At 40.5% G+C, this 23,753-nt stretch overlaps 1 protein-coding gene across 5 annotated transcripts in view; it reads left to right on the top strand.

Annotated features, from left to right (window-relative positions):
* Window positions 1–23,753, top strand: part of Csgalnact1 (chondroitin sulfate N-acetylgalactosaminyltransferase 1) — a 360,316-nt gene that overhangs the window by 294,861 nt on the left and 41,702 nt on the right. For all 5 annotated transcript variants that reach the window (XM_052161840.1, XM_052161844.1, XM_052161845.1 and 2 more), the window contains one exon: window positions 18,359–18,575. In XM_052161840.1, the coding sequence (XP_052017800.1) occupies window positions 18,359–18,575 (217 nt within the window). The remainder of the gene's footprint in view (window positions 1–18,358; window positions 18,576–23,753) is intronic.

The following is a 23,753-nucleotide window of genomic DNA, read 5'->3' as shown; positions in this document are numbered from 1 at the left end:
CACTGAGTGCCATGTCTGAGGGATTTAGAAATGGAGTTAGTGGATTAACAAAGCAATGCTATTCATCACCATCTTATCTTCTCCTAGTGTCCTTGTGAATTTAGAATATTCGTTAAGGAATGATACATTATACTGATTGTATTTAAATGTCACTCGAGTTTACACCACATCTTACAACTTTCTCTGTTAGGAAGTAGGTATTTGGGGAAGGTTATGTGCAACTGGGTCTATAAGCAAGCTATGCACAATGATTCTTAAATTGGTGTGGGCATCAGTTTCTCTACTTTTTTTGTGACATACTGAAACCAGCAAAGACAACACTTTGTTGTACTTATTTGCTCAGAAACTTCACAGCATTTGTCCATTTCTGTTGTGTATGATAGTGACTATTCATTTTTATTTTCTAGCACTGAAGACACAAATGTTAAAACAGTGATTCCTAAAAGATGGTGTCCCACCCTATGATGGTTTGAATGGAAGTGACCACATAGGCTCATTTTATTTGAAAGCTTGATCCTTACTTGGGGAAACTGCTTGGGAAGGATTCAGGATATTTCCTTATTGGGGTAGATGTAGTCTGATTGGAGGAAGTGTGTCACTGGGAGTGAGTTTTAAGGTTTCAGAACTCCAAGGTAGGCCCAGTCTCTCTCTCTCTCTCTCTCTATATATATATATATATATATATATATATATATATATATATATATATATATATATATATATTAGATAGAGATAGATAGATAGATAGATAGAGATAGATAGATAGATATAGAGAGATATATCCCTTTATCTCTCTTTCTTTCTCTGTATGTGTGTCTCTGTCTCTACCTCTCCCTGCCCCAACTCTTTCTGCCTGCTCCCCATGGACCAGAATATAAAACTCTCTGCTACTCCTTCAGCAGCATGCTTACTGCCCCTACCTTACCAACACCAATGATGATCATGGACAAACCCTCTGAAACTGCAAGCAAGCCACCAATTAAAAAATTGCTTTTAAAAGTTGTCTGGGTTGTGGTGTCTTCTCACAGTAATAGAACAGTAACTTAGATGCATCCCTAATTTGACAGGTATATTTTGGAGCTCAGGAACTTGTATTTTTTAAGGCTTACCAGTTTCTACTGGAAAAGGTAAATTCCAGTCAAATAATATTTATTACAGACGAAAATTATAATATATTTTCTAGACTTACTATTTGTTTCTTAATATTTCTCTGTAGCTTATCTGTATTTAGAAATTCCTCAGACATACAAATAAATTTCACTCCAGGTGACCATTGGATTCACTCATATATCTTATTTGTAAAACTAAAATGAACTCCTACCATGAGATAATTAAATGACTCAGTCAAACACAAAAGATATAATTTGTGACTTTCCTAGAAAACTGCACAAAGCAGTTGATGTTGATGCTTTGAGAGTTCAAAGGGATCCAATTCTTAAGAGCAGAAAATAGAAATCCTGGATTATTAAGTAACTCATTTAAGGTACAAAGTATAAAAGCCAGGTCTAAACTGAGACTGTCTGGCATGGATGTTGGCCAACCTCAGACGTTTGTCTGGTAGAGTATCTGGCAGAGGGTAGTGATCTATTCTAATTTTATTAGTGATTGTGAGCAAATATACAGCTATGTGATGCAAGATTTTTACTAACTTGTATGGATGACTAAAGAGCAAAGTGGTAATAAGAAAGGCAAGCGACGAACACATAAGAACCAATGATTCAACATTTTCAGGTAATGTTATGATTTAAAAGTGAATTTCACAAACAAAGCTTTAAAATATTGCTGTATTGAAATTTTACATTGATTCTGATATTATACAGACTGATATATATATTACAAAGTGCTTAAAGCACCAGAAAAATTCTTAACTGCAATAATAGGAAGAACATCTAGTTCTACAGTAGCAACTTTTAAAAATATCAGCAATTGGATTCTGCCTTCACAAAGACTTGATGCCAGCACAACAAACAGACATGCTTTATCTGAAGTCTTGGCCTATGTGACTAAAACAATTGGATGGTCAGTGACTAATGGCACAGCCTAGAAAGACATGATAGCAACAATGGCTGTTATTATGTGAATGCTGGCCTTGCAGAGTACTGCTTACCCACCAGATTTGCATACTTTATAGATATTGATTTAATCTTCATAGTATCTCTTAGACAAATGATATATTACTACTAACCATATCTGAAAGACAAATAAATATTGATATCAAGGAATCAATAATAAATTATCTTACTCTTTAAGGATGAATTTTACGACTGGCTTTCTGATACACTTTAGAGAGTTGGTAGGTTTTTCAAAGCATAATTTTTTTTCTATTCTCAAAAGTCAGTTTCAATGATAAAGAACAGAAAAGCACTAAAAGCCATCTTTTTATGCTAATGTTGATCTACTTGGGAGAACTGAACCTTGGCATGGCTCTTAAATTCACAATTGTATGTCCATCCATCTGTGAACACATTGTGTATAACCTTGATCGAGTTACTTATTTCAATCTTCAGAGGGCTCTAGTCACCCAAATGCAGCAAGAAAAAGCTTATCTATTTGAAAAATACTTTTTAAAAAAATCAAGAGTGTATTTGTGAACATGGTGGGAAAGCCCGATATGGGTGAGGGTAATGTAAATCTTAGTTCTGCATCTGCTGTTTTGGTAGCCAGTTGGTTAAATGGAAGTGTGTAGACAATGTCAGTGGTGGGCCACAGATATTAGCTTGGTCACACATCCCTTGGGCTTTGATCTTTTAAGTCCTGCTTCTGCCTGCTGCTCTTATCTTAACTTTTCTGTTTTCCCATAGCATCCTGAGTAGATGGATGTGCTGTGTTTTGAGAGAAAGGTCTGCTGCTCAGAAGCAGACCTTTCTAATGGCAGCTCTGTCTTCCCTTCCATGATTACTTAGTCAGAAATTTCCAAAGGGTTCTCCAGTGTCTCTACCTCATCCCTCTCCACCTGTCTTCCTCGACTTCATTTAGTCTAAGCGTACATCCGTAATTCCGAATCACTGGTTTCTTAAAATGAGGTCAAAGAAAGCTCTGCCATTTCTACCTCAAAAAAAGGTAATTCTCCAAAAAAGAGAGTTGAAAGCAAAGAAGAGGTCTGTCTTCCTAGAGTCTTGGGCAGCTTGTTGTCTGGGTCTGGAAGACTTGAGCATTGCAGTAGAAACAATGATTTCCCCCCCCCCTTCTTTCTGTTATTGTCTTTGTTTTTGGTCGCTTTCTTACTGTTTATTCTGTCTGCAAGTGCACTTTGACCCTGTCTTGTTCTCCAACTCTGCCCCTTCTTAGACTTCATGGCTCCTTCTGCAGCTGAGATCCTACTTTATCCCCCAAGCATTTGCTTAGCAGTGTCTCACTCCATGCCCTCCACACCTGCCCTGTGTAGTTCAGCCCTAAACGGTGAGGCACTCTACTGCTTTCTCTGTCATCTGCTTTTCTGCTGCTGGAAAACAGGCCTTGAAGGAGCTGGAGATCTGGATCCATAGATAAGAGCATATGCACTGCAAGCAAGAGGACAAGAGTTCGAGCCCAGCACCCACATAAAAAGATCTGAATGGCTTCACAGGACTATAACCCCAGCATTTGAAGGCAGAAACAACTGGATCTCAGGAGCTTGCTAGGTAGCTAGCTTATGCAAAATTGTGAGGTTTTGGTACAGCAAGAGACCCGGTCTCCAAGAAGTAAGGCAGAGAATGTCACAAGAAAACACCTGACATCCTGCTGTGGTCTTCGCATGGGTGAATGAATGTACCTAAATGCTCATAGGCATGTATCACACAGTAGAAGAAAAATAGGACGAGGAGGAGGAGGAGGAGGAGGAGGAGGAGGAGGAGGAGGAGGAGGAGGAGAGGAAAAGAGGAAGGAAGAGAAGAAGGGAAGGGGAAGGGACGAATTATGTAAGGACCCCTAGGCTTCTACACTGGCATCATTGTCGTCTTCTGATCTCCAGCTCAGGTGCATCAATGTGATAATTTGGATGCCTTCCCTGCATCCGTCCACAACTCCATCTCCCATCTAGAGTCACTATTCCAGTCCACAAGCAGCGGTCCTCCTATGCCCATTTCTCCACCTATAATCCCTTCCTCTGTTGCTCCAAATGCCGATCCACTGTGTTTCCATTTCTGTCCTCTTTGAGGTTCTAGATAGTTCCATGTCTTTACAAGGTCCTTTTCTGTGTTGTGTCAGTGGGTACCTGTCAGTTCTACCGCCTAACCACATGTTCTCATTACCCACTCTTTGCGCCTTTCCATCTATCCATTAGTTATCTATCCATGTATCTATTTCAAACGACTAATAAAATGATGAATAATTTAATCTTTTGATTTTTCTATACATTATAGATTTAACAAAGATGACAGATGTTCATTTGTGTGCACTCGCGTGTGTGATAAAAATATAAAAAATATGTTAACTACTTTGAAATACATGGTATTGTTGATCATGATCACCATACAAAACAACTGGTCACTAAAACGTGTCCAGTCTGATACTTGGTACCTTTAAATGACCATCTTCTCTTCTCTCATCCCTTCGTCCTCTTCTCCTTCCAGACCACGGTAACCACCATTCTACTCTCCGGTTCCCATTCTGCATTTTGTTTTGTTTTGTTTTGATTTGATTTGTTTTAGATTCCACATATAAGTAAGAATGCAATATTTGTATTTTAGTATTTGGCTGATTTTCCTGAGCAAAAATTTCTCGGTCTCATGCACATTGTCACGCCTGGCTTCCTGTCTTCTTTTTTAAGACTAAATGGTGTTGAGGTTGCTTCCACATTATGAATGTTAGGAACTGTGCTTTGGGTATACTGAGCTCCCACATCACTGTTAAAAGATTCTTTCTAGACTAGCTCACCCACGTCTGAAGCTTTAATTTATAGGGTGGAAATATGCAAATCAATATCTCTCTGAAGGTTTACCTAGTGACTTAAGCCTGCTTACTCAGCTGCCAAAATAAATATGTCCAGTTCTTAACTGACTTCTCGCCTGTGGCTAGAATTATGTCCCATGTCTCCCTGCTTCCCGGTTCCCCCACCAGTCACCAGACAAGCTCCTGCCAAGCTCTGTTTTCCCTTATCTTATCTGTGGCAACCATCTTGGGTAAGACCTTTACCACTTCCTGTTGTTTCTAGGCCTTCCTTCCTGATGACTCCTGATCTCATTTCCTGTCATCTGCCCATGTGTCACTTTGCTGTGCAGTGATTCTCCTAATACCTTATCTCTCCTCTGTTAAAACAATAAACTGACTTCCCTGTGGCCCAGCATAAAGCCATGCTGCGAGGATGGCCCAGTGGACACAGGAGGCACCACTCTCCCTGAGGCCCCAGCCTTATCTCCCACTTCTCTCACATACCTACAAACTTCTGCAATCTATCCTTGTTCAAGTCTGTCCCATCTGCCTACTCCCAAAACGCTGGCTTCTGTCGGTTTTGCTTTTTTCAGTGTCTTCATGTATTCTGCCATCTTTCCTCGGTATGCTCTCTGATTATGTAGTCTTTTTTTTATTCAATATATTCTTTATGTACTTTTCAAATGATTCCCCCTTTCCTGGATCCCCCCCTTCCCGAAAGTCCCATAAGCCCTCTTCCCTCCCCCCTGTTCCCCCATCTACCCCTTCCCACTTCCCTGTTCTGGTATTCCCCTACACTACTGCACTGAGCCTTATGTCATCTTAAAGAACACCCACTCAGTCCTCAGTCCTGGTAAGACACTTTTCAAACTATCCATAGCTTCCATCATGTAGAGATGAATTTCCCTCTATTGTCTCACTGCTCAGGCTGATTCAGGCTGATGTGCCTATCATATAGTTTCAGCTATTTTGTTTACCTGCTGTCTTCTCCAGTAAATAAATTATTTCATCAGAAAAGTTCTATTGTATTTAAGTGTGCTGTTTGTATGTGAGGTGTGTGTGTGTGTGTGTGTGTGTGTGTGTGTGTGTATGTGTGTGTGTATGTGTGTGTGCGCTACATAAATACAAATTCCTATGGAGGCCAGAAGAGATTCGGTATCTAAGCCCCTGGAGCTAGTGTTATGGATAGTTGTTGGCTATCTAATGTGGATACTGTGAACTGAACTCAGATCCTTGGGAAGACCACTATTCTTTAAATTTTGACCTTGCCCTTGGTTAACAACCCTCTTTTACCATGTGGAGCAGTGCTAGTGAGCCCTATCTGTTGCACAGCCTGGCAACCAGAAGGGAAATATTGTCTTACCTTGAAAACACTGGAAGCTTAAATACACCTTCTTATCTCCTTATTGTCTAATCCCAACAAGGTTATTATGGTAGAATGTGGTAGAAGAAAAATAGTTACTAATCTTCTGAGGAGACATTAAGCAGCTTTAACTAAGTAAGGTTCTCAGAAAGTGTAGGTGGACTAAGAACTAGCTATCAGACTGGTCTGCTTCAATATGACAAGACAAAATGAACTCTGTAGAAATCTTTTTGAAATTTTTTTTCATTGATTATTTATTCACTTTACATCTTGATCACAGTCCCCCTCCCTCCTCTCGTCCTAGTGTCACCCTCACACAACCCCTCCCCCAAGTCCCCCTTTCCTATGATACCAACCTGCCCTGGCACATGCAACTAGATATAAGAATCTTAAAAGGTAAATCTTATGGGGTCTACGAACAACATATGATCTAAGTAGAATTGTCTTGATCATTGAAATCACAAATAACAGAAGGAGGAATAGTGTTTTAGAATGAAACCTTTCTCTTCGCTTGGCTGGCTTTCTTTCTAAACAGAATAGGTAGCATATATTCCTCTTGAGCCAGAGAGAAAGCAAATATATAGCCTTTAAGGGCGGTTTATATCAGTAGATTTTGTAAAATGTGACATTACCCTACGTATATGTAATTTGTAAAATGTAATCGTCTCGTTCTCTGCTGTTAGTTTACCTGCCGCCTGTTACTGATCCTCCTCAGTCACACTGTATCCACAGGCTCAGTACCTGTGCATTAAACCATGGACTGAAACTACTCAAAAGCAATTGCAGCTGTACTGAGTATATACAGACTTTTTCAATGCCATTAGTCCCTAAACAATAGAGGGAAACAGTTATTTACATAAAATTTACTCGTTATAGTATTATGAGTAATGAAAAATTACTTAATTATTTAAAGCATACAGGGTTATAAGCAAGTGTTATGTTATTCAATATAAGGTAACTGAGCATCATTCTTCTTTTATTTTGGTGCCCTAATGGGATCCTAGATCACCCTCAGAGACACTGAGGGATAACTATAGTCTTTTTTTTTTTTTTTTAAAATTAGGAAATCCGTTCCTCCACAAAAAAATCACACTTTTCAACATATACTTCCTCTAGTGTTTCACAGGCTGGGGAACAACTTATTTAGTAACTGTCAAAATGATATCAGAAGTTAAGAGAAAGCTGAGCATGCAAGGATTGCCTGTGAGCAAGGAAGCTAAGAGTGACAGGCTTCTCTGCCCTGTGCGGTTTCCCACACTCCTGATTCCCCTATTCTAGCAGTCAGTGTGAATCATGACCCATGAACGGTGACTCTTGGGAATAAACCCTGAACAGGGCTAAGAGCCTGGTGACCAGAAACAAGTACCTCCTTGAGACTAAGGATGGAGTTTCTGAGTCTCTGTCTGTTCGTATTTGAGGACCAGATGATTTCCACATCCGTTTTCATTCTCGGGTACCAGGAAAGTGGTTTAGTAAAGGGAAGTTTAAGGGCTATGCGAAGTAAACGCCTGGAGGATGTAAAGTGACTTTCGATGGAGAACGTGGCAGAAATTCCCCCACAGGAAGGCAGGTGAGAGTAGAAGTGTGAGGCCATTGAGATTTGTGTGCCTGTGAGAATGTATAAGACCTTCTCAGAGGAGAGCAGTATGCGGGAGAACTTGCAATTGATCAGGAGCGACTTTTTAATTATTTAGTTCAGCAATGCTTAGTTATGTAATTAGACAGACATCACTACCATCCATCTCCAGAGTAATTTTATCTTCTCAAATAAAAACTTTAGTGTTATGGACATAGTCCAGCTTTAGATTATATTCCTATAATATACAAGGCCCTTATGGGTTCAAGCATTAGCAGAACAAACCAAAACAAACAAAACTTACAACTGGATCTTTGAGCAGTCACTAACCCCTCACTCCTCACACTCCTGTCTCCTGGAAACCTCCATTCTACGTTCTATTTCTATTATTTCAATGGTTTGGAGAGCTTTATAAAAATAACATTATTTGATATATGAATTGTTTCTTGGGTATTCTGAGCTTCTGGGCTGATATCCGCTTATCAGTGAGTGCATACCATGTGTGTTCTTTTGTGATTGGGTTACCTCACTCAGGATGACATTCTCCAATTCCACCCACTTGCCTAAGAACTTCATTAATTCATTGTTTTTAATAGCTGAGTAGTATTTCATAGTATAAATGTACCACATATTCTGTATCCATTCCTCCATTGAGGGACATCTGGGTTCTTTCCAACTTCTGGCTATTATAAATAGGGCTACTATGAACATAGTGGAGCATGTGTCCTTATTACCTGCTGGGGAATCCTCTGGGTATATGCCCAGGAGTGGTATAGCAGGATCCTCCAATAGTGTCATGTCCAGTTTTCTGAAGAACTGCCAGACTGATTTCCAGAGTGGTGGTACCAGCTTGCAACCCCATATCAAATGATGCCCAAGAAGGAAGGAGAGGCCCCTGGTCCTGGAAAGGCTCAATTCAGCAGTATAAGGGAATAGCAGGACAGGGAAGCAGGAAGGGGTGAATTGGGGAACAGGGAGAGGGAAGAGGGCTTATGGGAATTTCGGGGAGAGGGAAACCAGGAAAGGGGAAATCATTTGAAATATAAATAAAGAATATATCTAATAAAAAAAGTTTTAAAAAAAAGTAACATTAGGCAGTGGTTCTTATTGTGTGACTAGCATTTTTCACTTAACACCATGTTCTCAAAATCTGACCTTGTAGGATATGTCAAATTACATTCCTTTTCCAAACTGAATAACTTTCCATCAGAGCTGAAAAGATCTTATTTATATGTTCAATTTGCATAAAGTTAAAATGACACCTCACAAGTAATATATATATATATATATACATATACATATATATGTATACACACATGTATATATATTGGAATGATTGGTATATATATTTAGAATGATTGGTACACATTTTATGTATCCATCTCTCAGTGGATATTTGTGTTATCTTAGTTGTTGTAACTTTTATGTCTGTGAATATTTAACTGTGAGAGACACAGCAGCCACATCTCTTTACATTCCCGCTAAAAGTATGTGAGGGTTCTTTGTACATTCTCCACAGGGAAGTGTGGCTACATGTCTTCAATATATTCCAGCTTGACTGCAGCCCAGACTAGTACCTGATGCAGCGACAAAATGTTCAATTACAGCAGTGCATTGGTGCCAGACTATGGAAGGTCTTGAAGCCAGGATATGGCACTGGTGTTTATTCTGCAAACTATGAAAAGCTAGTAAAGCAAGGTCAGAGTCTGAATGACCCTACAAGCAGGTTAAGGACCAAAGGTTGCAAGTCATGTGAACTGAGACCCCGAGGCCTTGATATTGGTCAGAATTTGATTACAGCTAGCTATCTAGGTAAGAGATCTGGTTCTAGGTGAGAGTCCTGGTTTCCAGGTGAGAGGTTTGGGTTCTAAATAGGAAAGCTGGAAAGGTAGAGATGAATGCAGAAAGAGTGAATGGGATTCTTGTGAATAAAGAAGGTGTTTCACTGGTGAGAGGTTTGAGGGGAGTCTGCATGGACTCAGTCAGCCATTCAACATCAGTCACTGTGTCTACTCATGTCTACTGATGGCAAGAAGTGGTACATCCCTTATCCTTTGTCATTTTGATTTCCAAGGTGACCATAGCACCCAGGGGTGGTAGAGGACCAGTTGGCCAGGTTATTCCAGGCCTAGTAAGAAAGAGATTAGCAGCGGGTCTTGGTGTGGGACTGGATGGCAGATTAATACTTACTCTGCATCAGTGGGTCACGGTTTCATTTCCGTCATGGAAGAAGAGGGTGAGGAGGCAGGAGGAGGAGAGGGAGATCACAGACTCTGCTCTATTAGTCTAATGGCAGACTGGGGAACTAATTCTTTCACCAGAAACCTCTTCCTTGCTGTGGGTCACAGCCTGAGCCCTGAGTAGGAAAAGAATTAAGTTAGGATGTTTGCACCGAGAGCAAACATCAAAGTAAGGAAACCCAAACCCAAAGTAAGGAAAGCAGGCAGCACAGGTGTGTCAAAATGAGGTCTGAGCTGGAACTACAAAGGTCTTATTTATGTTTAATTTGCATAAAATTAAAAATGACACCTCACAAGTAATATGTGCGTATGAGTATATATGAATATATGTATGTGTATAAGACTATGTATTCGTGTATATATATATATATATGTATATATATATATGTATATATTTGGAATGATTTGTGTATATATATTTGGAATGATTGGTATCAAACATGATTCATATTTAGGAGAATTTTAGATCTTGAAACACTTGAAGGCATTTTATAAACTAGATCAGAAAAATTATCAAATCCAAAATTACTTAAAATGCAAAACTTCTGAGCATTGTTTACACTTTTTTTTTTTTTTTTGGTTTTCAAGTAGCAAATCTTTTTTTTTATTCGATATAATTTATTTACATTTCAAATGACTTCCCCTTTTCTAGCCCCCCCACTCCCCGAAAGTCCCGTAAGCCCCCTTCTCTTCCCCTGTCCTCCCACCCACCACTTCCCACTTCCCTGTTCTGGTTTTGCTGAGTACTGTTTCACTGAGTCTTTCCAGAACCAGGGGCCACTCCTCCTTTCTTCTTGTACCTCATTTGATGTGTGGATTATGTTTTGGGTATTCCAGTTTTCTAGGTTAATATCCACTTAATAGTGAGTGCATACCATGATTCACCTTTTGAGTCTGGGTTACCTCACTTAGTATGATATTCTCTAGCTCCATCCATTTGCCTAAGAATTTCATGAATTCATTGTTTCTAATGGCTGAATAGTACTGCATTGTGTAGATATACCACATTTTTTGCATCCACTCTTCTGTTGAGGGATACCTGGGTTCTTTCCAGCATCTGGCAATTATAAATAGGGCTGCTATGAACATAGTAGAACATGTATCCTTATTACATGGTGGGGAGTCTTCTGGGTATATGCCCAGGAGTGGTATAGCAGGATCTTCTGGAAGTGAGGTGCCCAGTTTTCAGAGGAACCGCCAGACTGATTTCCAGAGTGGTTGTACCAATTTGCAACCCCACCAGCAGTGGAGGAGTGTTCCTCTTTCTCCACACCCTCTCCAACACCTGCTGTCTCCTGAATTTTTAATCTTAGCCATTCTGACTGGTGTAAGATGAAATCTTAGGGTTGTTTTGATTTGCATTTCCCTAATGACTAATGAAGTTGAGCATTTTTTAAGATGCTTCTCCGCCATCCGAAGTTCTTCAGGTGAGAATTCTTTGTTTAACTCTGTACCCCATTTTTTAATAGGGTTGTTTGGTTTTCTGGAGTCTAACTTCTTGAGTTCTTTATATATATTGGATATTAGCCCTCTATCTGATGTAGGATTGGTGAAGATCTTTTCCCAATTTGTTGGTTGCCGATTTGTCCTCTTGATGGTGTCCTTTGCCTTACAGAAACTTTGTAATTTTATAAGGTCCCATTTGTCAATTCTTGCTCTTAGAGCATACGCTATTGGTGTTCTGTTCAGAAACTTTCTCCCTGTACCGATGTCCTCAAGGGTCTTCCCCAGTTTCTTTTCTATTAGCTTCAGAGTGTCTGGCTTTATGTGGAGGTCCTTGATCCATTTGGATTTGAGCTTAGTACAAGGAGACAAGGATGGATCAATTCGCATTCTTCTGCATGCTGACCTCCAGTTGAACCAGCACCATTTGTTGAAAAGGCTATCTTTTTTCCATTGGATGTTTTCAGCCTCTTTGTCGAGGATCAAGTGGCCATAGGTGTGTGGGTTCATTTCTGGATCTTCAATCCTGTTCCATTGATCCTCCTGCCTGTCACTGTACCAATACCATGCAGTTTTTAACACTATTGCTCTGTAGTATTGCTTGAGGTCAGGGATACTGATTCCCCCAGATTTTCTTTTGTTGCTGAGAATAGTTTTAGCTATCCTGGGTTTTTTGTTGTTCCAGATGAGTTTGATAATTGCTCTTTCTAACTCTGTGAAGAATTGAGTTGGGATTTTGATGGGTATTGCATTGAATCTGTATAGTGCTTTAGGCAAAATGGCCATTTTAACTATATTGATTCTACCAATCCATGAGCATGGGAGGTTTTCCCATTTTTTGAGGTCTTCTTCCATTTCCTTCTTCAGAGTCTTGAAAAAGATCCTACTACAAGAGCCTGTACTCAACACAACTGGAGAATCTGGAGGAAATGGACAATTTCCTTGACAGATACCAAATACCAAAATTAAATCAGGACCAACTAGACCATCTAAACAGTCCCATAATGCCCACAGAAATAGAAGGAGTCATAGAAAGTCTTCCAACCAAAAAAAGCACAGGACCAGATGGCTTCAGTGCAGAATTCTACCAGACCTTCAAAATAGAGTTAACACCAATACTCTTCAAACTATTCCACAAAATAGAAACAGAAGGAACACTACCCAGTTCCTTCTACGAAGCCACAATTACGCTGATACCAAAGCCACACAAAGATCCAACAAAAAAAGAGAACTTCAGACCAATTTCCCTTATGAACATCGATGCAAAAATACTCAATAAAATTCTTGCCAACCGAATCCAAGAACACATCAAAACGATCATCCACCATGATCAAGTAGGCTTTATCCCGGGAATGCAGGGTTGGTTCAATATACGGAAATCCATCAATACAATCCACTACATAAACAAACTCAAAGAACAAAACCACATGGTCATTTCATTGGATGCTGAAAAAGCATTTGACAAAATTCAACATCCCTTCATGCTTAAAGTCTTGGAGAGAAGAGGAATTCAAGGCCCATACCTAAACATAGTAAAAGCAATATACAGCAAACCGGTAGCCAGCATCAAACTAAATGGAGAGAAACTTGAAGCAATCCCACTGAAATCAGGGACCAGACAAGGCTGCCCCCTTTCTCCTTATCTTTTCAATATTGTACTTGAGGTACTAGCTCGGGCAATTCGACAACATAAGGAGGTCAAAGGGATACAAATTGGAAAGGAAGAAGTCAAACTATCATTATTTGCAGACGACATGATCGTCTACCTAAGTGACCCAAAGAACTCCACTAGAGAGCTCCTACAGCTGATAAACAACTTCAGCAAAGTGGCAGGTTATAAAATCAACTCCAGCAAATCAATGGCCTTCCTATACTCAAAGGATAAGCAGGCTGAGAAAGAAATTAGGAAAATGACCCCCTTCACAATAGCCACAAACAGTATAAAGTATCTTGGGGTGACTCTTACCAAACATGTGAAAGATCTGTATGACAAGAACTTCAAGACTCTGAAGAAGGAAATGGAAGAAGACCGCATTGTTTACACTTAAGTTTCACATTTTGAGTTTTCCAATTAGAAACACCCAACCTGAGGCTGTTTATCCCGCGTTGTCTATGTGCTATGCTAAACATCAGCCCTGCCTCCAGTGCTCCTGTCCTCTTTCTCGATGACCCTTTGTGCCTTGGTTACTGACGATTCCACAGAGCAGAGGTATCCATTAAGTATTGTCCTTTCAGTTAGCACAGGCAAAACTGTGGTGTCTTCTCAGGTGACTGTGCAAGGGATGTGCTTGGTGGCAATAGCTGGGTGACAGAGGTGAATCTTGGTTTGGTAGATCTCAGTTTGAGGAGGGTTTTAGATATTAAAACATATTTAAAACAAATGTCGTTAAGGGATCTAACATCTGGTTTATAAATGTGATGATCTAAACATGCACAACCACCCCTGGCTTTTTTACATGAGTTCTGGGAATCAAACTCAGTTCCTTTTGCAGTAATCTCCTCACTCTCTGTGGCCCTATTTCCCTGTACACTTTCATCTTCAAGTTCAGCTGTCATCAGCCTTTGCCAGGGTGCTTTTCTTGGGTGGTGATGCTGCTGACACAAAATAACAAAGGCATTTGTCAAGGCTCAGCCGCCAACATGAAGGACTTTTCAAGTGTGCAGATACACCTGTGCGACAACTGGACTCCTGTGCAACTCAGCTGGGCCTCACTTGGATTGTATAAAAAATGTTGTAGTCAAGAACTCAAGAAGGTAGACTCCAGAGAGCCAAATATCCCTCCTTAAAAATGGGGTACAGAGTTAAACAAAGAATTTTCACCTGAGGAATAGCGAATGGCTGAAAAGCACCTAAAGAAATGTTCAACATCCTTAGTCATCAGGGAAATGCAAATCAAAACAACCCTGAGATTTCACCTCACACCAGTCAGAATGGCTAAGATCAAAAACTCAGAAAAAAACAGTTTCTGGCAAGGATGTAGAGAAAGAGGAACACTCCTCCATTGCTGGTGGGGTTGCAAGCTGGTACTACCACTCTGGAAATCAGTCTGGCGGTTCCTCAGAAAACTGAGAATGATACTTCCAGAGGACCCCGCTATACCACTCCTGGGCATATACCCAGAGGATTCCCCAGCATGTAATAAGGATACATGCTCCACCTATGTTCATAGCAGCCCTGTTTATAATAGCCAGAAGCTGGAAAGAACACAGATATCCCTCAACAGAGGAATGGATACAGAAAATGTGGTATATATACACAATGAAGTACTATTCAGCCATTAGAAACAATGAATTCATGAAATTCTTAGACAAACGGATGGAACTGGAGAAAATCATCCTAAGCGAGGTAACCCAGTCTCAAAAGAACACTCAAGGTATGCACTCACTGATAAATGGATATTAGCCTAGAAACTTGGAATACCCAAAACACAATCCACACATCAAATGATGCCCAAGAAGAAGGAAGGAGTGGCCTCTGGTCCTGGAAAGTCTCAGTGCAGCAGTGTAGGGGAATACCAGGACAGGGAAGTGGGAAAGGGTAGATTGGGAAACAGGGGGTGGGAAGAGGGCTTATGGGACTTTCAGGAAGGGGAGATCCAGGAAAGGGAAAATCACTTGAACTGTAAATAAAGAATATATTGAATAAAAAAATGTAAAAAAAAAAAAAAAAGTTGTAGTCTAACTAGCTGCTATAGACCTCATTAGAGGCCTGTTTCCTCACGTGGGACTAATTGCCTAAAAGAATTAACAGACATGAAGGAATTATTTGATGTTTGCATAGAAATCTTTTGAGGCTCCAAAGGAATAAAATTTTTTCCTCTCTTCTTTCACTGGCTGCAGAAGAAGGCTGAATTTTTTGCCAACAAGAGCTCAGCCATTCTCCCAGCATCCTTGACATTGGCAAGTAGAGCAGGGTGTCCCCATTTTTGGTACTCTAGGAAGTAGCAAAGGCTTCAGAAGAGAACTGATTCCCTCAGTCACCCTTGCTCTTTTCTAGCACACTGTGCCTTTTGAATCTTAAGTCGGGCCTGTTAGAGGACTGTGTGAAATGAGGCCACATTGAAAGCTCACAGTACAAGACTCTTTTCTGCACCTCAGAGAGGTCTAAACGTTGAATGAAATCAAAGAGGCTACAAGACCAGAGATTGAGGATGAAAAAGCTCCCAGAAGTCAAAGAACAAAGAAGAGAACTTGCCAACATGGGTGGAAAAGACGCATGTTTCCCACAAAAGAAAAAAGAAGAGTGGAAAAGGAAAGAGAAATGGCTTAGTGGGATGCCCTGAAGAGCTGTAACTCACTCTCGGCCAGCATGCTCCCTCGGAGATTGATTTCTGTAGCTTATCAGAGATTAGGAGGTATATGCTCAGCTAATGTGCGGCTTAAGACGAATAAGAGGTGGAATGGGAAAGTGGCATGAATCAAAAGTAAAAGCTTCTCTCTGAATTTGTTGAATGTTGCTAATTTCCCTTCTCATCCCCACCTCCCTGTAGGGCAGGTGGAGATGGGAACAGGAAGGATCAGACATGAGCGGACAGAGGAATGGAGATGAGAGTACTGGGAGAAATGGCTAGACTTGAAGGGCAATGGGAGGGGGTGGTAGAAACACCCTGGCATCTATGAGGGTGACCCTAGCAAAGATTTCAAGTAATGGGGTTGTAAAGCCTGAACTGGCCATTTTCTGTAACTATGCAAGGCTTCTAGTAGTGGGACAGAGATACCACCTCAGCTATAAAACCTTTGACTTGCAATCTGCCCTGCCTGCAAGATGTGCTGGAGTCATGATGGCTTACAACTTGTGGGAGTAAACAACCAGTGACTGGTCCAACTTGAGGCCCATATTGCGAAAGAGAGCCCACACCTGACACAGCCAGGACTAGATGCTACTTAGCTCAGAAACCTAGAATAAAACCAAACACAACTGGCAAAAGCAAAGTCAGTGGAATGATTCCTAATGGCAATCTGCTCTGTCATAGATTGGTGCCTAGGCCAACTGGCATCAGAGAAGCTTCATCCAGCAGCTGATGGAAACAGATGTGGACACCCACAGACAGACATTGGACAGAGATTGGGGAATCCAGCAGAAGGGGGAGTGGGAAGGATTTTAGGAGTCAGAGGGATCAAAGATACCACAAAAAAATGGTCCACAGAATCAAATAACCGGGGCTCATAGGGACTCACTGAAGCAACAGTCATGGAGCCTGTGTGGATCACCATTTGGTCCTGTGCATATACCTCATGGTTGTGTAGTGTGGTGGTCTTATGGGTCTCTTAACGGTGGGAAAAGTGATGTCTCTGACTCTTTTGCCTGCTCTTTGGGACCCTTTTTCTTCTACTGTGCTGTCTCATTCAGTCTTGATATGAGGGTTTGTGTCGAGTCTTATTGTAACTTGTTATGCTGAGTTTGGTTGATATCCCTGGGAAGCCTGTTTTTTTCTGAAGGGAAACTGAGGACGAGTGGGTCTGGAGGAGAAAGGGGATGTGGGTGACTGGGAGGAATGGGGGAGGGGAGGCTGCACTCAGGATGCAAAGTATAAGAGAAGATTTTAGATAGATAGATAGATAGATAGATAGATAGATAGATAGATAGATGGATAGATAGATAAGTATATGGAATATATGATAAGAGAATATATGTGAAAAAACACCCACAGTGCCAGTGATCGCAGGGAAGAAAGGCCTAGATGAGAAAGTGGGCCTGAGGAGTGGTTTGGTCATTGGATGGGGCAGTTCTGTCAAGCTGATCTTAAGGAGCATTTGCTTAAAGCTGAACAAGATGGTAGAACTGTATCTTCAACCTGACAGGTGACACTCAATGACATGGTGCCCAACATGAAGGCAACATGAGCAAACTTCTTCCTGTTTCTCTTCCTTCCAAATATGCCTTGTTTCACCAGACCCGATGGGATAAGGGAGAGTAAACATGAGAGGAGACATACGTGTACGCTTGTGCCATGGCCTGTTGAGACCAGTTGATAAGTGCTTCATCTTTTGGGTGGTGGTGGAGGTTGAACCCAGGGCCTTGGACATGCTAAACAAGGACACTATCACTGCGATACATCAACAATTCACTAAGGAAAATTGACCTGGAATTCACTGTGTAGCCCAGGCAAGACTTCAACTAGTGATCTTGCTGTATCATCCTCTGGATTATTCCCCCTAAAATATTATTTATTTTGTGGAGTAAATGAGATATGGATAGGTAATATAGTTTTCCCAATTACATGGAGGCAGAGTTTTAACCTAGTCTTTTGGCCTTGGATGCATGTATTTTGAGGGTTTTAGTCAAACTGCTTAGAAGTAAAAAGATGTGAGACTAAATATGATGTGTCCCTGTCCATCATACTGAATACTTTGAGTACTGTCTTGATGCTTCTGAAAGCTTTGGAGTGGGGAGAGGGCACATGTTTCCAGCCCCATTTTCTTCCAAGATGCTGCTATAAATCACTGTGGTTGTTTCATCTGAAATTACTATAATTCAAAGAGATAATTTTAATGCACATTTTTAAGTTAAATAAATGGTAATGTTCATATTCTAATGTTATTGTGAAATATATACAATAACAATAAAGAACACATCCTAATATTACATCAGACTTAGTCAACATTCCTAATAGTTTTTATTCAATACTTCTAAATATATAAATAGTTTTGCATCTAAACATTCCATGTTTTTGTATTATAAACATTCCATGTGGTTTTTATGAGAGTTTCATAATGAAATTTTAGACTGATTGGTTTATATCTCTTTTGGAATATTAATTATATATTGAGTTTTCTAATTATAGAATGTAGAGATCTAATATAAAATTTAAGGACATTTGGGGGAGATCTTGATTATAGAAGGATACTGCCTTTTTTGAAGCCACCTTTGCTTGCTTTGCTCCGCAGGGATCTACAGAACAGAAAGGGACAAAGGCACTTTGTATGAGCTGACCTTCAAAGGGGACCACAAGCATGAATTCCAGAGACTTGTCCTATTTCGACCTTTCGGCCCCATCTTGAAAGTGAAAAAGGAAAAACTCAACATGGCCAACACGCTCATCAACGTTATCGTGCCCCTAGCGAGGAGGGTGGACAAGTTCCGGCACTTCATGCAGAACTTCAGGTTGGTTTGTTTGCAGGGTGCCCTGCCCTTTTCCTGACATTGTGTCATTTGCCCCACCCCACCCCCGGCCATGCACAAAGGATCCGTTTTCTCCATTCTACTCAGTTTTCTTCACATGAAATTTGTCGTCTGTATTTGCTTCTCCCTAAAGCAATTAGAAAGTCCTTGCTTGGGTGTATTTTCCTTAGAAGGAATATCTAGGAAGGATAGGCAGGCTGTCAAAGGCTTCTACGAAGATAAACCAGGGCTGCACCTGTCGCCTTCAGCTCTGACTTAACAAACCTGGGCAGCGCGTATCACCTTCAATCATAACATGGGCCTGGGCTCATCAGCTGAAAAAATTCTCAAGGCAAACAAGTGAGACTCAAAATCCTCAGGAACAGGCAGGATCTGGCTGTTGGTGAGAAAACCCACATCAGTGATGACCCTGGGCAAACAGGAGGCCCGGCTCAGCATAAGGCTGGCTTCACTTGCTGTCTGCTCTAGCTGCATCTGGAGTGGACTGAATCACAGTTTAATGCTTATTCTAAGTTACATACCCTAAGAGACTAAACATAAAGCTATGGAAGAGGTCAGGGAGTCATTTTTGTAGGTACTCAGTAAGTGAGCCTCTATTCCAGGGTGCACTGATGGAGTTGCTACATATGAGATGGAAAACAATCTTCCGAACCTCAGTGGGTCTCATTATCTTTTTTATATGGAATTCACGTATAGGCTGATCACTTAATCACCTGATTTTAAAGAAGCCAGATTATTTTATTCAGTTATAAATCTTGAAACATTTAACTGATTTTTAAAAAAATCTCTTACCGTTACCTTAATATTATTAAAAAGCTGTGGTGTTCAGTAGGAAAATGAGGCCGGTAGCTATTTAAATTCTTATTCATGAACACAAGAATTTGTAGTTTGCTATTATTATCATTTATAGTTAAGTTATTTGTAAGAGGATCAAATCATCTTTGAAGACACCTTTGAGGTTATCTGGTAATGAAAAGGAGACTACATCTGAGAGCCAGGGTCTTTGAGGATAGTGTATACAAAGACAGACACCCCAGGCAAACACTGAGCAGGTTATGTGCTGTGTGTCGAGGGCTCTGAAAAATAGGGATGTGAAATCGTGAGAACCCAGAGTACTTAATTCTACATAGGAATGTGATTAAAAAAAAAGATGATGTTTCAGATCAGGGTCTAAAAGGAATTATGCCAAACACAATACTAGAATAAATGACCAAGAAATTACCAGGAGAAAGTAATTTTTTTCACACCCAAATGTAAAGTCTGACCAATTGGGCTAAATGGGTTCCATGGGAACCCCCCAAAAAATCCAGGCTGTTTCCAAGACAGTAGGTTGCTTTCCACAATCCGATGGCAAGGGCCAGTTGCTGAGGACAACACCTATAGAACTCACTGAACATGGAGAGGTCCAGCCTGTGCCTCCATAGAGCCTTCATCCCTGTGTGCTAGCATCTTTGGTTCAGGGAGGTACTCTCCACAGTACCAAACAGTGATACTCTGCAGGCTCTGCTATCCTTTGGAACGTCAGATCGGAACAGCTCTGATTGACACTGAAAACTATGCTGTGGATAATTTCATACCCTTTATCTGAATTATATCATAATTACTCAATGTTTTGCATTTTGTTTTAGAATTCAGGGCTCAGTGGGTCAAAACTCTTTCTGCACAAGCCTGATGACCTGAGTTCACCCTCTGGAGTGCTTAGTCTTAGTCTTAGTCTTAGTCTTAGCCTTAGCCTTAGCCTTAGCCTTAGCCTTAGCCTTAGCCTTAGCCTTAGCCTGAGCCTGAGCCTGAGCCTGAGCCTGAGCCTGAGCCTGAGCCTGAGCCTGAGCCTGAGTCTGAGTCTGAGTCTGAGTATATTAGTCTTAGTCTTAGTCTTAGTCTTAGTCTGAGTCTGAGTCTGAGTCTGAGTCTGAGTCTGAGTCTGAGTCTGAGTCTGAGTCTGAGTCTGAGTCTTAGTCTGAGTCTGGAGAACTAAGTCCATAGAGAAGTCCTCTGGCCTGCATCCTTTCTCCATGGCAAGCATAATCACATACATTATGTCTTCAAATATAATAGTGTGGAATAAAATTGTTTAAAAATTCAATAAAAGGTTATTTTGAAGTTCCTAATTTAAGACGGATTCTTACTTTATAGAAGTGAATATGTGGCTACGACAAGATCTTTGAGCAGTATAAAACAGAACAAGGAATAGATTGTTGTTAAAGTGACCCACATCTAACCACTATTTACGTTAACTCAGTATCGTTTCATATGACCTTTCTTAAGCTAGTTTATTGGCTATGCATAATTTAATAATACATGAAACATCCTACATGTTCCCGTTTTGATGAATTAAATCTTACCTTCCTCAAATTTATAGTAGAAAGTCTGAGTATGCTAGAAGGAACTGAGGGGTTCTGGCAAATGTGTCCTCATTCTAGGAGATATTCGTTTCTAAGAAATTTTTCTTGTGTTAAAAAGCTATTCACAGAGATGACTATGATTAGAATTATAATGTTCTTTAATCATATATTAGTATGAGACTGACCTGATTAAGGAATTACAGCAAGAAAAGAAAATCTGCACATTCTTCCAGTGATTCATCGTCTTTCAGTTTAGTCACCCATCTTTTTACCTAGTTGGGGAACACAACCTTCAATTCTTTTGTAAAAAGCAAATTCTGTATTCAGGTGAATTTGATGTATTTGTCTCATATTCTTGAAATATCATCCCCATTCCACAGTTCTTGCTTGGCTGTGTTTAATGGGTAAGAAATACTTATAAGAACAGCCATAAATATGTTACCATGAACAAAGGTCTACCTGTCACCTTTGTAGTGTTAACAGAGGAGCAGGTTGGCTGGCCTTAAGGGCTCGGAGCACACTTCACTAGGGACTGGACAGGTTTTCTCTTAATGTTGAGTGATGCCAAGGATGTGTATTAAGAATCTTTAATTTGTCTTTTCTAAAAGTGACCTTTGCCTTGAGGCTAGAAGAATCCCTTTTTTAGTCCTGAATCATAGTAACTTGATTAGGACTTATCTCCTCTAGGCGTTAATTGTTCTCTGGCTGTTTGTCAAGAATATTGTTTTGTGTTTTGTCTTTTATGTTAAGGAATGATTACAGTTTGAATGATAATAGCCACTATAGGCTCAGATATCTGAATGCTTGCTGAATTGGGAGGTGTGGTGTGGCCTTGTTGGAAGAGGAAGTAGACTTTGAGGTTTCAGAAGTCCATGATATTCCCAGTTAGTGGTCTTTCTCTGTCTCTCTCTGTATCATGCCTATGGACCAGGATGTAATCTCTCAGCTATTTCTCAAGTTCCAGGCTAGCCTTCCTGCTGTTGCCAAGTTCCTGCTGTTGCCATGTTCTGTACAATAATGACCCTGAACTCTAACCCTCCAGAACTGTTTAGTTCCAATAAACACTTTCTTTTTTCAAGCTGCTATGATTATGGTGTCACTTCATGGAAATAGAAAAATTATTAATACAGGTGTTTTATGGTATCTGTATTACTTATTCAGGTCTGTGCTACATGGGCACAAATTGTCTATTTCATAAATTATTTTAATTTATTAATATCTGCATTTTTCTTGTGAATGTGTTGTGTATATATGGCATATGTGTATATGCTACATTGGTGTGTGAGGTCTGTTTGTGTGTTGTATGTGTATGTTGGATATGTGTATGGTGTGTGTATATGGTGTGTGTGCATATTGTGTGTATGTTGTGTGTATATACATACTATATATATGTGTATATTATGTATATTATTTAAGCATGTGGTGAGTATGTCACAACACAGGCCTGTGTGTATACACACAGGTAGATATCTCCCTCTATTACTCTGACTTTATTTTCTTGAGACAGAGTTTCTCTTAGAACCAAAAGCTTCCATTTTGGCCCAGGTTGGCTCTTGGGATAGATGTGCCTGTCTTTGCCCTACAGTTCTGGGCTTATAGCCATGTGCAGCTTGCTCCACCCCCAACCCCTGTTTTTTTTTGTTTTTTTTTGTTTTTTTTTTTTTTATGTAGAACCTGGGATTCAAACTAAGGTTCTTATTCTTTCAGAGCAGGAACACTTACCCACGGGGTCACCCACCCAGCCCTTCTCTCTAATCTTAATGCCTTTATCTGTATCTGCATGCTTGCAAGCCTTTCCTGTTGCAGGAGCCTATCTTCTAGTCTGTATCTTTCTAAGATGCTTTTGTTTGTTTCGCTGTTGTTTTATTTCCTGAGTACACCCTGTGCCTGGCACTCTTGTTTTGTTTTAAAATGAACTGTTCTTTTTCTCTTCATTGAATTCCTATTTAGTGAAAGTGGAACAATTGTAAGAAAGTTTCCTTTGGTTGAACTCTATTCTCATTGACACTATATATTCTTTTTTTTTTTTAATTTGAATGGCATTTTAAAAAAAGAAAAATCAATCTCTGCCTCCTTCAGCCATCTTCCCACACCCTCTCTTTGTCTTCTTGCCCCAAGGCTTTGGCTGCTGTGCTGTTTCACAATGAAAGGCCTGCCTGAGCTTTTACCTCACATGAGAGCCACCGTGCCCACCCCAGCTGTATTTTAAGGGCAGAATATTGCTGTGTTGACTTCTGAGATGTGAAAGGGCAGGGCAGGTAGAGGTGAGCTTAGCTGACCAGGTACAGGCCCTGTTGGGAGTTCCCGGTCACTGTCCTCCTCCTCAACTGTGGAGAGGTGCAGCTTTGCCAGACCTTCCTTATCCATTCCCGTGAACTATTTCTCTGTTTACATCTACAGTTACATGAGCTTTGACAGCCAGGGAGCTTAAGAAATGCTAAACTTTACCACTCATGTTGTTTTTAACAAGGAGTTTTCCTTGGGATGCCCGGGCAGGTCTGTGATTGGGAAACAAAACAAACTCACCAGTGTGCTCATTCTCTGAACCTCCCAGCAGACAAGAAGAAAAAGGGAAAGAGTGGATATTCGCCTTGACATTTAGTGAGAAAAAGCTGTTGTTAGGTGAGGCAAGTAGACCCTCAGGGAGCTCAGTTAATAGGTACTGGAGGCCAGGTAAATGCTCTTCCTAGCTTTGGCAATAATTACGATGGCAAGAACTGGGTATTTCCATCTCTTGATAAGGAATCAAAACCCTACTGTGTGCCCTTTGAGACCAATGTAGATGACACTAAGCTTTGACCCCCGTCTGGGATCCTGG

Source organism: Apodemus sylvaticus, chromosome 18 (genome assembly GCF_947179515.1).
Source record: "Apodemus sylvaticus chromosome 18, mApoSyl1.1, whole genome shotgun sequence".
NCBI lineage: Eukaryota > Metazoa > Chordata > Mammalia > Rodentia > Muridae > Apodemus > Apodemus sylvaticus.
This window is presented reverse-complemented; position numbering and strand designations above follow the sequence as displayed.